Below are 13,288 nucleotides of genomic sequence, written 5' to 3'. Positions count from 1 at the left end.
CTTATTTCAAGCAAAAGTCTACACAATAAAATTTCAGGACAATAAATGCATTTGGAGGTTTCCTTAGAGTTTATGATAATACCTGGCCTGCATGTATTCACTCTATGTGAACGAGGGCTTATAAATATCATACTGTGACAAACAGTCTCTGCCCCAAAGGGAGACAATGACCTGCTTAACTCTGATTCACTGGCATGAATTCCAGTTTTTTAAAAAATGTGAAATTCTCGGGGCGCCTGGGTGGCTCAGTGGGTTAAGCCGCTGCCTTCGGCTCAGGTCATGATCTCAGAGTCCTGGGATCGAGCCCCGCATCGGGCTCTCTGCTCAGCGGGGAGCCTGCTTCCTCCTCTCTCTCTACCTGCCTCTCTGCCTGCTTGTGATCTCTCTCTGTCAAATAAATAAATAAAATCTTTAAAAAAAAAAAATGTGAAATTCTTGAATTTAAAATAATGTATTTTACTGGTGCCTGGGAGGCTCAGTCTGTTGAGCGTCGGACTCTTGTTTTCAGCTTAGGTCATGGTCTCAGGGTCGTACGATGGAGCCCCACAGCAGGCTCCGTGCTCAGTGGGGAGTCTGCTTGAGAGTCTCTCTTTCCCTCCCCTCTGCCCCTCACCCTACTCACATTCACGTTCTCTCTCTCTCAACTAAATAAATAAATCTTAAAAAATAATTTATTTTGACTCACTTTTCATTTAAGAACAGATTATAAAAGAAAAAGAGCTAACATTTATTGAACAACCCACGTTTGCCAAGGACTATGTTAGGTGCTTAGCATTCATTTCTTCATTTAATAATTTTCCTAGCTCCATGAAGTAGGCACTATTCTTTTCTTTCTTTTTTCTTTTTTTTTTTTTGGCATTATTACTTTCATGTCCAAATTAGGGAACCAAGGCTCAAAGAGTTTATATAACTTCTGAGATCACCCGGCTGATTAGAGACTGAGGTCAAAACCCTTTTTTACCGTGAGTCAGTGTCCCAGATCTATTTACCCTGTCATGACACCACACAACTTTTCAAAAAGGATATTCTTATCACTAAAAGAAATAATAGTAATAACAAATAAAAACCACACACAGGGTGAAAAAATTAAATGAGATGAGAAACTATTACTGTAACTATGAAAAAATATGCCAGCTCACATTTTTCCACATTTCCTAGTTGCCCCATGACATATATCCTCAATAATGGAATCAAATTAGAATTTTCAACTTGCCTCTGAAGCAAATAGTTTCCAAAACAGTTCACTGCCAAGAGCGCAGCAGAGCTGATGATTTTTTAGCAAGAACCGCTGATGATATGTGTAAGAACATCTAAAATATGTTTCCTCTAGTTTCCCAAACTCCCATGCTCCATAGTTGTACACAGACAACCACAAAAAACATGCTATTTTGCTTCCTAAATTCTTCTACAGCTCATTCCTCTCCATGAAGACTTCACTGAGGGCTGCATTTGGGTTAGGGTCTCTTAGCTGCATGGTTTGATGATATCAGAAGCACTGGCTTCTGGGATGGTGGGGTATGTCTTCAGAAATCAACTCTACAGATTAGAGAACTAGATGGCCACACTCAAAGACTCATCCCTCTTTGGGACAGCTTATGTTCAGTGTTTGGGCAGCAAAACCTCCATGAGATTCTGAAATCAAGCATATGACAAAGACTAATAGCTGAAACAAAAAAATTTTTTTTCCAATGACACTTCAAGATGAAATTGGCAAGGTGAAATTTCCTAAAGGAAATCTCCTATCATTATGCATTGTTCCCCCTAAGAAATGTATTCTAGCATTTTTGAGGAACACCAAACAAGACATAGCTATGTTTAAAAAAAATTCTATTCTCATGATAATTTATAGTTCAATGTAGTTATTGAATGCCAAAAGAAATAATAACAATTAAAAGGAATAAATTAAAGCTACTTAGTGCTAATAAGGTAAATACTACAGTCAACATAGTTTGGGGGGGGAATAAAAAACAGGAGAAATAGACATGAATCCAATCTACTCCCTTTTTAAACTAGGTAAACCCAGAATTTCCAAATTTAAAAACTGTGCAATATTAAGCATAGCACTGAATTATGGATTTGCATAACAACTGCTAAGGATTGTCAGCCTAAGCCGCTGACTTTCAAGTACAAAAATGACATGAGAGTCACCTACTGTATAGGTAAAGATCCTGCCAGAGCTCCTTTAATGAATGGTTTATAATTGATTAAATATTGCCTGTAAACTGTATTTAAAAAGTTATTCCCGAACATGCAGAACCAGCTCCTCCTCAAATCAGAATATAAAATCCCCCTGCATTCTAAATATACCTTTGGATTGCTCTGTAAATTCCTTTATCACAAATGTTGTCAGTATAACCTTCAGCAGAATCTGCGATTAAATTAGTGAAGTTCCACTGTTGTGAACAAAACAAAAATATACTGAGCCCTCGAAAAGACTTTTTACCCTTGATGTGTGTTTATAAGACGACAAATTGTTTCCTTTGCTCTAAACAAATATGCCCTTCCCTTGGCAATTATTAAGTACTCTAATTGAAATAAACACATAGATTATTAATGTGATCTGCTCAAACTAGCAATCAGGCTTGAGGGATCATCCTTTTGGCTACAAAATTAGAGCAGGAAGAGGGGTCCAATGATACCCGTAAGGATATATATTCGGTTCTAACATCTGAATGCTTACTTGCCATGTCTACTGCTAAATAACTTTTTTTTTTTTTTTACTACAGTTTCTAACAAACAACCATATGCTGAGTGAAATGTCAGAAAAAATATAGTAGAAAACATTTTTCTTTTACACATAATAAATAGTATTATTGGCATTTTGGGTTTTGGGGGTGTTTTTTGTTTGTGTGTTTTTGTTTTTTGCTTCCATGTCATGGTTGCTACAAAAATGATGGGTGGTCATCCAATCTGAACATAAAGGAATTATGCTAAGTTAATATCTTTTTTTTTTTGATAAAATATCTCACCCTCCACTCAACATCTGTTTTTTGCATACATGAGATTTCCCCCAGATGCTCGTATGAAAAATCTGCATATGTATTTTGGTTTTCTGTTTAAAATCACATTCAGAGACAACATTCCAATGTTAGGATATAAATCAGAACTTCATTATATACTTAACCCAAGATTTTTTGGTGTTGTTTATCCATTATTTTTAAAAATTGGTTTACCTTTTTGCAGAGCAATTCAATCTCAGCCCTATACCAATGTGCTCACCATCTAAGTGGAAGGATGGCCACTCTTATCATGAAACTCCCTCAAATTCTACTGTAAAATTATTTTGGGTCATATTTATCACGGCATGCAAAGTGGGCCATCAAGCCATGGAGGCAGACAGCAAGGCTTGGCAATGACACCTTCTCATGGATCTCCATCAGCTCCTGGTCAAGCGGTCTGAAGATCATTTTGTGGATTAAGAAAAATGGCTGTGACCATTTCCAATGACCAGTCCTTTTGGGCCCTGCTGCTCACTTAAAGGTACAGCTCTGAAGACACAAGCAAATTTTCTTCCTTAAACGTCTTTAAAAAGAGGATTCTTGATCATTGTCACATACCTACTTAAAAAAAAAAATACCTGCAACTTGCTGAGTTACACACACACACACACACACACACACACACACATGCACACACACACTCCTGTGAAAATTAAATTGCTCATGAAATCATTATGCCTACTTCCAGATGCAAATAACTGTTGAGTCCACTCTGGGATACTTACATAACCTGTATTCATCAATGCTTAACTAGGAAGCCAGGAGCTTGGGAATTCGAGACATCCACCAGAATATCCCCAAATTATGTTTCCCACTGCCCCGTCAGTCTAGCTATCACAGAACTGCAGAAAGCAATCTGCTACCCACATTAGCCCCAAACCCCATCCCATTAAGAAAGTGGTAGATCTCAAATACATAATCATTCAGAACATTAAATAAACAATTACCACCACCAACCTTCGCTTGGGCCTCTGGAGCTGTCACCTTGACGACTTTATTGCGGTTTATCATTTGCTTCACCCATCTTTCTACTTGGACGTTGAATTTCATGAAAACCACATAGCCAAAGTAAGCTGTCAAGAGAAGCAAGCTTTCCCACCACATGATAACATTATCCAGGAAAAATATGATCAGCATGATCAAGTCAACGATGTAGAAGGACACATCCCGAAAGAGTGGCCACCATGTCAAGTTTAAGATTTCTCTAGAAAACAGAGCACACATGCCAATGACAAAGAGGATATTGAACACCGCTGAGCCCACGATTGTGCCTATGCCAACATTGCTGTGAGCAATAAATACCCCTATGAGAGATGTGAAAAGTTCAGGGGCAGAGCCCCCCGCGGCCATAAAGGTGGCTCCGGCCACATCATCAGATATGCCCAATTTCTCAGTGATGACAGTCAAAGAGGGAACAAAGAACTCATCACAGACAATGGCTAAGGCTATGAACATGTAGATCATTCCAATGACATGCAGAATGATGGCGCCTCTTCTTCGCTCCTCGAGGGAAAAGATGTCTCTTGGGTAGTCTCCTTGGGCATGATCTGTAGCATTCTCAGATGTGTCTTCCTGAGAAAGAGGGGGCTGTGGAGTATAATCCAGGATCTCGTCATTTAAATCTAAGAGAGTTCTCTGACGGTAACCGTGTATGGCGCTAGAGCCACTTGCCCCCACGGCCTCTTCTGTGCTCTGGGTCTCCGTCTCAGAAAAGGCACTGATTGAAAACGAGACAGTGCTAATGGCGACTAGGCCCATGAGAAGGCCCAAGATTCGAATTAACTTCAGTTTTTTCCTGACATTATAATGTCTCCTGCAGCCAGAGAGTGACTTCTCCAAACACCATTTCTCCAGCAAAGGGATAGCAGTGCTTTGGTGCAGATCCATCCCGGGTCTTCTGGTGGATGTGGTGGTCTTCCAATGGTAGACTCAACCAGATGGCTCTCTCATACTTCTCTTCACTTTACAGTCAACAGTGCTTGTGGGACCCTTCCACAATCAGGGGTTCTTATGCTTCTCGGGAAATATTTTTGACATTTATGCTTAAAGAAAAATTAAAACAAGGATAAGTAAATGACAAAATCATAAGTCTTTTCTACAAAAAGAACTTCCGGGTATGATAAAGTCCCATCCTGGGTTTGACCTTGGGTGAGTTAGTTCACTTCACTGTGCCTCCATTTCCCCATCCCAGAAATAAGAACAATTACAGCATCTGCCACCAAGGACTGCTTTGAAGAGGAAACATTTAGAATAGGATGTGGCACCTAGTAAGCACTTATAGCAATCATGTATTTATATGCTCAAACATATTGGTAAGCCCCATGTCCATTAGACTATGTAGAAGTGTGTGTAAATATTAAAAAAAAAAAACTTGTAGATGAAAATCTATCAGTTTATCCCACCTTTAATCATGTAACAAATAACCGCCCAGTGATTAAAAGATACCACTTCTTTTAGAACTACCTAAGTACTTGACAACCAATAATTACTCATTGTGTTTTCTTTCAACCCAATTATATAATTCCAGTTAAAGGCACAATTTTCTGATTTAATCTGTCATTTGAAAGCACTGAGTGCCGGAGGAGTCAGCACTCTTTTTCTATACACATAAAGATCTCAGCGTCTTATTGTTCATGAAAAGCTTCTCCTATGTCTGATGCAGGAAAATAGTCCTTTAAAAATTTAAGTTTACAAAAGAATGTTCTGGTGACATGGACCGTTTTCCCTAAACATCCAGATATTGTTTTCAGCTAAAGCTTGTTTTTAAAAACAACATTTAGTCATATGTAAATTAGACAACATAGTAAATCAAACAACTCCTAACAAGTAGTTTATTTCTGGAGACTCAATGTGTATTTCGTAGACAATAAGCAAGCTGCAGCAACACCTCTGTCCACAACATCTGACAAAAAGAGCCCCGACACCGACTCTTCTAGTAGGCTAGAATTTCAAGCAGTTTTCATTCTCTATCCCACAGAGATGGGTAAAACTAGATATCTAGACACAACAGCGGATATTCTGAAGGCTCCTATTTAAATTTTTATTTAAAAACACGATTGTTGTTGTTTTTTACATTGACGATTTCATTTTAGAGGCTCTCCGAGATCATCTCAGGTGTAAAATAAGCTAATTAAACACACGCCAGTTAAACACCGAGATTAGCTGGAGTTTAGGTTTGCAGAGCAGAGCAAGAACACAAGTCAAACCAGGCTAAGATGCTGCTACCCATCAGAGATTCTTGGCTGGCTGCAGATGTCGACGCTCAGCACCAAAGATTAAGCGACTCACAGCGCTCCGGGTATTGTCACAATGCCTGGCCAGGGCTACACGCAGGGACAGACTCAACTCCCAGGGCGCAGGGTCAGCTCCAGCGAGCCTGCTCCCCCCTGCAAACCCGCCGCTTCGCTCCAGGGGAGCTGCCCCTGCTTGAGAAGTGCACCCCCAGCCTCGCCCCAACTTTGCTTTGTGTGGTCCCAAACTTTCCCTGGTGGGCTAATAGGAAAATAAAACTAAAGGACAGACGCCCCACTAGCAAGCGTAGACGCAGCTTGGGAAGGCGCTTGGCCCGCATCTCCCCGAATCGTTTATGGGTGGTTTGGGGAAGGGGAGCTTTCCTCCCGCGCGTCTACTCCGACGGCAGGCCCTGCCCCGCCGCGCCCCCCACCTCGGAGCCGGAAGCCAGGGCGGTCGGGGTAGAAGAAGCTGGGGGCTCGAAACCGCGTCCCTGAGCGGAGAGAGTTAGCTAACTCCTTGCCGGGGCCTGGGGTACCCACGTCCACCGCGGAGCCACCTGTGAGGCTGTGATGCAGCGGCGGGATGCGCGCCACCGGATCCGGGGACAACGACCGCTGCGGCCACCAAGCCTGGAGGCTGGCGGGGACTCGGCCGCCCGCACTTACCGGGATCCTCCAGGAGGACGCGCACGCGGCGGGGACCGAGCGCGGCCCTCCACTCCGGTCCGCCGCTTTCTCTGGCTCTCCGCTTCCCTGTTCCGAGGCCCGGTCTCCGGCTCCGGCTGTCGCCCGCCGCCGCTCTGGCCGGCCGGGGCTGGGCTCGGGAGGAGACTGAGCCGCCGCCAGCCCCGCGCGCCGCCTCCGGTGCTGCCCGGCCCCCGCCGGCCCCTCCCTCTCGTCTCTGCGCGGGGAGCGTGGCCGCAGCGTGCTTAGCTCCCGCGCCCTCTGCTCCACGCCTCCTGGGCTCAGAGGCTACGCCGGCAGCCGTCTCTTAGGAGATTTCTCCGCAGTGGGGACGGGGGTCAGGATTTGCAGGCGAGCAAGGACAGAGAGGAGAAATCGTACAGGTCGGTGACGCGCCTGATTCCCAAAGCCTGAAAGTGCGGCCAACTTTGGGGTTTAGCTATGTTGGGCCCCTCCTCTCCCAATTATCTGCAAAAAGTGACAGCAGTCATATATTTCTTTAGGAGGCTGTGTAATGGTGGAAGAGACGTTCTGTGAAAAGGCATAAAGGCCTGCAGGGCTGTGTGTTCAGGCCCGGGGGTCTTGAAATCTCAGGTTTGGAAGGTAGGGACATGGAAAGATCTTGAGTCTTGCAGGCTGACCTTTCATTTAATGGGTGAGGAAATTGAGCCCTAAGACATGGTGTCATTTTGAGTCACAGGGCTCAAATGTTGGCTTCTGGACTCCCAGCCCAGTGCTCTTTCTTGCCCTGTTTGGAAAGTAAGATTTCCTGGACCACAAGAAATTGAGTCAGTCTTTTGGGGGACTAGAGACAAGAATCTGGCCTAAAGAGTGGAAGAAGATGAGACACACAGGTTACCTTCAGAAGCCATTTTTAGCCAGCCCTGTGACCAAAACCAAAACTGTCAAGAGGTACCCACCAGGAAAATCTTTGGGGCTTTCAGGTCCCTGTTTTCCACTCTCTTCACCCTCCACCCTCCTGTTTTCTATCTTAGAGAGGGTTACATGTCTTCCTGGGGCTGGGGAAATGTCCTCATTCATATCCAGAAAGCTCACTACCTCTGATTTTGAGGAAAACTCTATACTCAGATTTCTAATACTTTTTCTTGATAAGTCAAAAGAAGCCTTGGAAAGGGACAAATCTCCTTTTCTCCCATCAAAACCAGGCATTTAAGACTACTGTCTTATTAAGGATTTAGGTGCTATTTTGGAAGTCACAGGCTGAACATTTTTAATCTTTACTTTTTATTTTGGAAACTTCAGACATATTTAAATGTAAGAGAATAGTGTAAGGAAACTCCAGGGGGGCAGTTATCAACCCATGGCCAATCTTGTTTCATCTATACCTCTTTTTTCTGTGCCATCATTTTATTTTTTATTTATTTGTATTTATTTATTTTTTTAAAAGATTTTATTTACTTATTTGACAGAGACAGATCACAAGTAGGCAGAGAGGCAGGAAGAGAGAGAGGGGGAAGCAGTCTCTTTGCTCAACAGAGAGCCCGATGCCAGATTCCATCCCAATGAGACCATGACCTGGGCTGAAGGCAGAGGCTTACCCCACTGAGCTACCCAGGCGCCCCATTCCTGTGCCATCATTTTAAAGCAAATCCCAGACATTTTATCGATAAATATTTACAGAAAGCAAGGTAGCTACCAACCACTACCAGGGTTGTGTCAAAAGGACCTAAGAATCAGTTAAAGTAGGTTCCCACCAGGCAAGGATGGGTCATTTTGAACATCCAACATTCATAATAATTGTAATTATTTCAGACACATCAAATATGATTATATCTATAAGTTCCTAATAATTCTAAAGCAACTCAGTTGATTGGTCACTGTTGAGGATTAAAAGGGAATGAATGTATTGTTTTGAAGCTCTTAAAAAAAAAAAAAAAAAAAGAACAGCCATGCATTTATTTTGCCTTTTCTAAATACAAAACGGATTTCAGGGTAACCAATTAGGCTATACTTTTACTCTGCCTTTGTCTTTATTTTCCTAGCCCAACAATCCTAATATTCTCTGACGCACTGGATGTCTCTGGCTACATGGGGTGGGGTGGGGGAGGGGCTGGATCTTCTACACAAGGTTCTGATTAAGAGAAGAAAATTGTAATATATTTTTTAGGAATATTCCTATAACTATAAAGAACCAACTTTTTATTTTTTAGATACCTGCATAAGTACAAACATTAGCTGGCATCGTATTTACCCTTTAATTAACTGTGATTTCTTTGAACATTGAGTTTATAGGAGTCATTGGTAATTACCAGTTAAGAATGTTGAGCTCTTTTTTGTAATTCGGGAGGGGAGCCTTTCAAAAACCAGCAATGAATTTTTAAAAGCGCGGGATCATCCTTCAGATAATAAGGTCTCTTTAATATAAAATTGCCAAAGGGAGAAAAGATCCTGGTTCCAGTTCAAGATGGAGACCTAAGAGGATCCTGAAGTCCCCTTCTCCGCAAAAGCATAAAATCCACAGCTACCTGAGGAACAACTTCCTCTGGGGAAAAAAAAAAAAAACAACAACAACAACCCAGAAACAAAAACAAAACCCGAAACATCGTCTGAGAGACTCCTACTTGTCAGGTAGGAGAGGCTGGGACACAGTCTGGCGGGGAACCCCACCCTGGGTGGGAGGACCCACCCTGGGGAAGGAACTCAAAACTCAGACCTTCTCCCTGCGGGGCTCAGGGGGTTTGAACCCCCTATCAAGGCACCCCTCCTTTAAAGACCTGTACCTGAGCAAAAAGCACCCCCCCAACATTTAGCTTCGAAAACCAATGGGGGTCGCACCCACGAGCCCCACAAGGCTGTGAGGATCTGAGAAGCAGCTCTTCAGGGGCTCGCTCGACTCCGCCGCCCCAGGGCCCAGGACAGAAACCCTGGTTGAGGGGCGCTGGGATTTCGTGTGGGGGAGCCCCACTTGCGTATCCCGGAGCTTCGCCCTGAGGGTCAGGCCTCCTGTTGGACACATCTGTGGGAGGACTACGGGGATGCTGTCCTGGGTGGGAGCCTGGCAGGCGCCCTCTTTCGCTCTCCTGTCATGGGTCCACTGCCCGTGGGTGATGGCAGCTCCAGCGCCATCTTCTTTGTGTTCCAGTGTCTGTTTTTAACTCTAGACTTTTCCTGCTTTCTTTTCTGTTTCCTGGCTGAGGGCCGTGTCTGCACGCTCCCTCTACCTGGGTCTAGCCGGTGGGCTCCCTGGTTATGCCCCTGCTCGGCTCTGCTCCCCAGCCCCGGTATCTTCTGGAGGGGAGATGGACACACCGCTGGCGCCCTAGTTTTTTCTGTGGTGCCCTGTTCTTTGCTGCTGCCGCCAGGGGAGGCCCCCTTGATTGCCTGGTGTGGTGGCTGGGGGTGGGGGTGGGCTTGTATTCTTGGGTCCCACAGGCCTGGACCAATCATACAACTAGTTCGTGGCAGACTGTGTGCCCCCACCCCTCGCCGTTTCCCCCTCCCCCCAACTCCAGGGCACTGCACAGACTGCAGCCTGAAACACAGGTCAGTCTTTCTGTGGAAGCGGCCCATTTGCTTGTTCTGGAGCTTTGGCCAGAATTTAGCATACATGTAAGGGTCTAGACCTGAGCATACAATTTCTGCGCACTCTCTCTGCCTCGCTACAGCTCCCAGGTATCTCCTATAGAGGCTCATACGCTTGTCCCGAGTCCCGATTTTTGCGAGGGCTGCCAAGGGACCCATCTAGGTCATTTAGCCCTGGTGGGGCTTGCCCTTGTGGTCCTATAGGACTGTATATATTTGCATACTTTAAAAGCTGGTACCCGAGGGTCTGGCTTCTAATCAGCCTGTGTCTAGGGGCTGAGATCCTCCACTCCGGGACACTGACAGGTCTTAGCACTCCCTGAACTACAGTTAGAAATAAAATAGGCTGCTTGGACAATCACAAAGGTTTGAGAGACAAGGAAGAGCTGGGACAGGGTTGAAAAATAAAGTTCATCTCTTATATGAAGCCGCTTGTTCAAGACTGGAAGAGGTGGCTGTTTCATTTAATGCCTAGAGACCAAGACAGAAGGCCAGGGAGAATGAAGAAGCAGAGGAATGGGTTCCAAACAAAAGAACAAGATAAAAACCTCAGAGAAAAACCTTAATGAAAACTGCCAAAGGGCTATGAATTAACAATTTACTAAACACTCATATCATTTAGATAGAATCATAGAAACAAGATGGCATGGCGTATGATAGGATTGGTGAGTTCCCCTTGCTTCCACCCAAAATGGCATCCCCAGTTGGCACTATGCCTATAATTTCACCTTTAAAAATTTATTGATTTTGGCTTTTTATATCTTTTCCATAATAAATTGAGGAGTTTAAAAAAGTAAATGGCTCTAAAGTTATAATAAGCAACTTTATGTTGTTTTTTACTTGATATTCAGTCTAAGGGATAAAAGCTCTAGTAAATTTTCACCGGGGTAAAGTGGAAGAGAGATAGCTGAGCCAGGAAGTTGTGGGCAACCAAGAGACGACATGAAATACTCACTGTTTACTTTGTCAGTTTAACCACCTCTTTTTTTCATTCTTTCCCCAACACACAACCTTCTTCCTTTCTTTTATTACAATCCCACGCTTTCTGTTACTAATATCTGTAGGTAGTCAGGGCATAGAGGAAGGATTCCATGTGCACAAAAGCAGTAATTCTCATTCTTGACTCTCATTCAATATCAGCATCAATGGAGGGATATTTCTAAAAGACTCCTGACAATGATCCCTCTTCTTCCTTTTTCCTTGGAGCTTCTTGAGGACAAGAATCAGTATCCTACATTTCCCAGCATCTAACACAGTGCTTGGCATTTGTTCAACACCTATCTGCGGCATGAATTAATGAGCTGATGGCAAACGCATTTACTCAAAAGAGAATGAATCCATCAGGCAGGTTCTGCCGCAGTAACAAAGAGCTCAAAACTCACAGTGGCTAGAACTAAGGTTTTTCCTTCTTATTTATGCTACCTGTTCTTTGTGCATTTTGCCATGTCATGCTCACTCCTGACTCCAAGCTGGTCACTATGTGGAACATTGCCAGTTGCCACTAGAGAGAAAAGATGCATGGCAGATCTTGTACTTGATTTTAAAGCTTGAGCTGGGAAGTGACTCATTACTGTTGTTCAGATATCACTGGCCAAAGCAAAGCACCTGGCAATACTTTCAATGGAGCAAGAAGGTACAGTTGCACCATGTGCTTGGGAAAGAAGGGAAAATTTTGGTGGCTGGCACTAATGACTACCCCAGTGGAAAAGAGGAACAAACAAAGGGAAGTAACATATGTTGCATAGCTGCCCTGAACAAGCTTTTTCATTTATCTCTTCAATCTTGTGACTTTTATCACTGTTATTCCCATTTTACAGATGAAGAAGCTGAGGCTCAGTAAGGCTAAGTAGCTTGCCCAATGTTAAATAACTCTCATTTTCCCAATATTGGTTCCAATGTCTAAATTCTTTCTACTAGTCCTCATTTTACATGACATATTTTTAGTCCCTGCCTATCTAAGAGTTAGTTGCATTTTTCCTGTTGTGATCATATCCCTAGGTGACACCTACGGGGGTTTTCTACCACCAGCTGGTCTATAATCTAGGATAACTTTCTACTTCCTAAGAAGATCTGTTTTGCTTATTTAAAAATCACAGGTGTAAATACCAAAATAAAAATCCTGATGTTCTCTGAAAAATGTTCTTCTTTGGCTCCCAACCCTGTGCTGACTTTGTTTTCCTTTGCACTTGGCTCATTTTTTGGCCTGTGGCTCTCCCCTTCCAGTTCAATAAGAACCATAAAAGCAGAAAAAAATATCTGCGGGGTTGAGGGACATAAGTACAGACTTCTTTGCATTTGACAGTGGTTTTTGCAATAGCACTTAAAGCAACACACCCGAATTATTGCTCTTTCTTCTTTTTCATCTATTTAGGAAATGAAAAATGATGAATGCCTGTGATTTTTACATTAGGGACAGGAATTTTTCCGGGCCTAAATGCTCAGGAAGCACAAAAATTGAGTTTCTCTTTGCAACACCAGCTCAGCTCAGGCCTCCTGGGTACCAAGGTAGGCACAGGGCTGAGGCCAGGCTTAGAGGACAGGAGCATGGTCTGTTGATTCTAACAAGGGACCTAGAGTCTAAAACCCTGGCTGTCTTCCTGATTCTAGCAGGAACTTCCTGAGTGACCTCCAAGGTACCCCTTTATCTCTTAAAGCCACATTAACAAGGAAAGAAGGATAAATAATACTGGTGAAAGGAGACCTGTTGGCAAGAGGTAGAGTCAGGACAGTCCACATGGTGAGCAAACAAGGAGCACTTCTTTCTAACAGCTCAAAAAAATTGTATGCCTGCTGCCTTCTTTCTTAAACTATGTTCCCCCTTTACCTACC

The 13,288-nt window shown here is 43.5% G+C and overlaps 1 protein-coding gene across 2 annotated transcripts in view; it reads right to left on the bottom strand.

The window, feature by feature from the left end:
- SLC24A2 (solute carrier family 24 member 2) overlaps nucleotides 1-7,089 on the bottom strand; it is a 225,368-nt gene extending 218,279 nt beyond the window's left edge. For both annotated transcript variants that reach the window (XM_032880507.1, XM_032880508.1), the window contains exons 1-2: nucleotides 6,899-7,089; nucleotides 3,957-5,041 (exon numbers count right to left, since the gene is read on the bottom strand). In XM_032880507.1, coding sequence (XP_032736398.1) covers nucleotides 3,957-4,886 — 930 coding nt within the window. In that variant the 5' untranslated portion in view covers nucleotides 4,887-5,041; nucleotides 6,899-7,089. The remainder of the gene's footprint in view (nucleotides 1-3,956; nucleotides 5,042-6,898) is intronic.
- Between the last annotated feature and the right edge of the window lie 6,199 nt (nucleotides 7,090-13,288).

The sequence above is a fragment of the Lontra canadensis genome, unplaced genomic scaffold, assembly GCF_010015895.1.
Source record: "Lontra canadensis isolate GAN:19392208 unplaced genomic scaffold, GSC_riverotter_1.0 scaffold70, whole genome shotgun sequence".
NCBI lineage: Eukaryota > Metazoa > Chordata > Mammalia > Carnivora > Mustelidae > Lontra > Lontra canadensis.
This window is presented reverse-complemented; position numbering and strand designations above follow the sequence as displayed.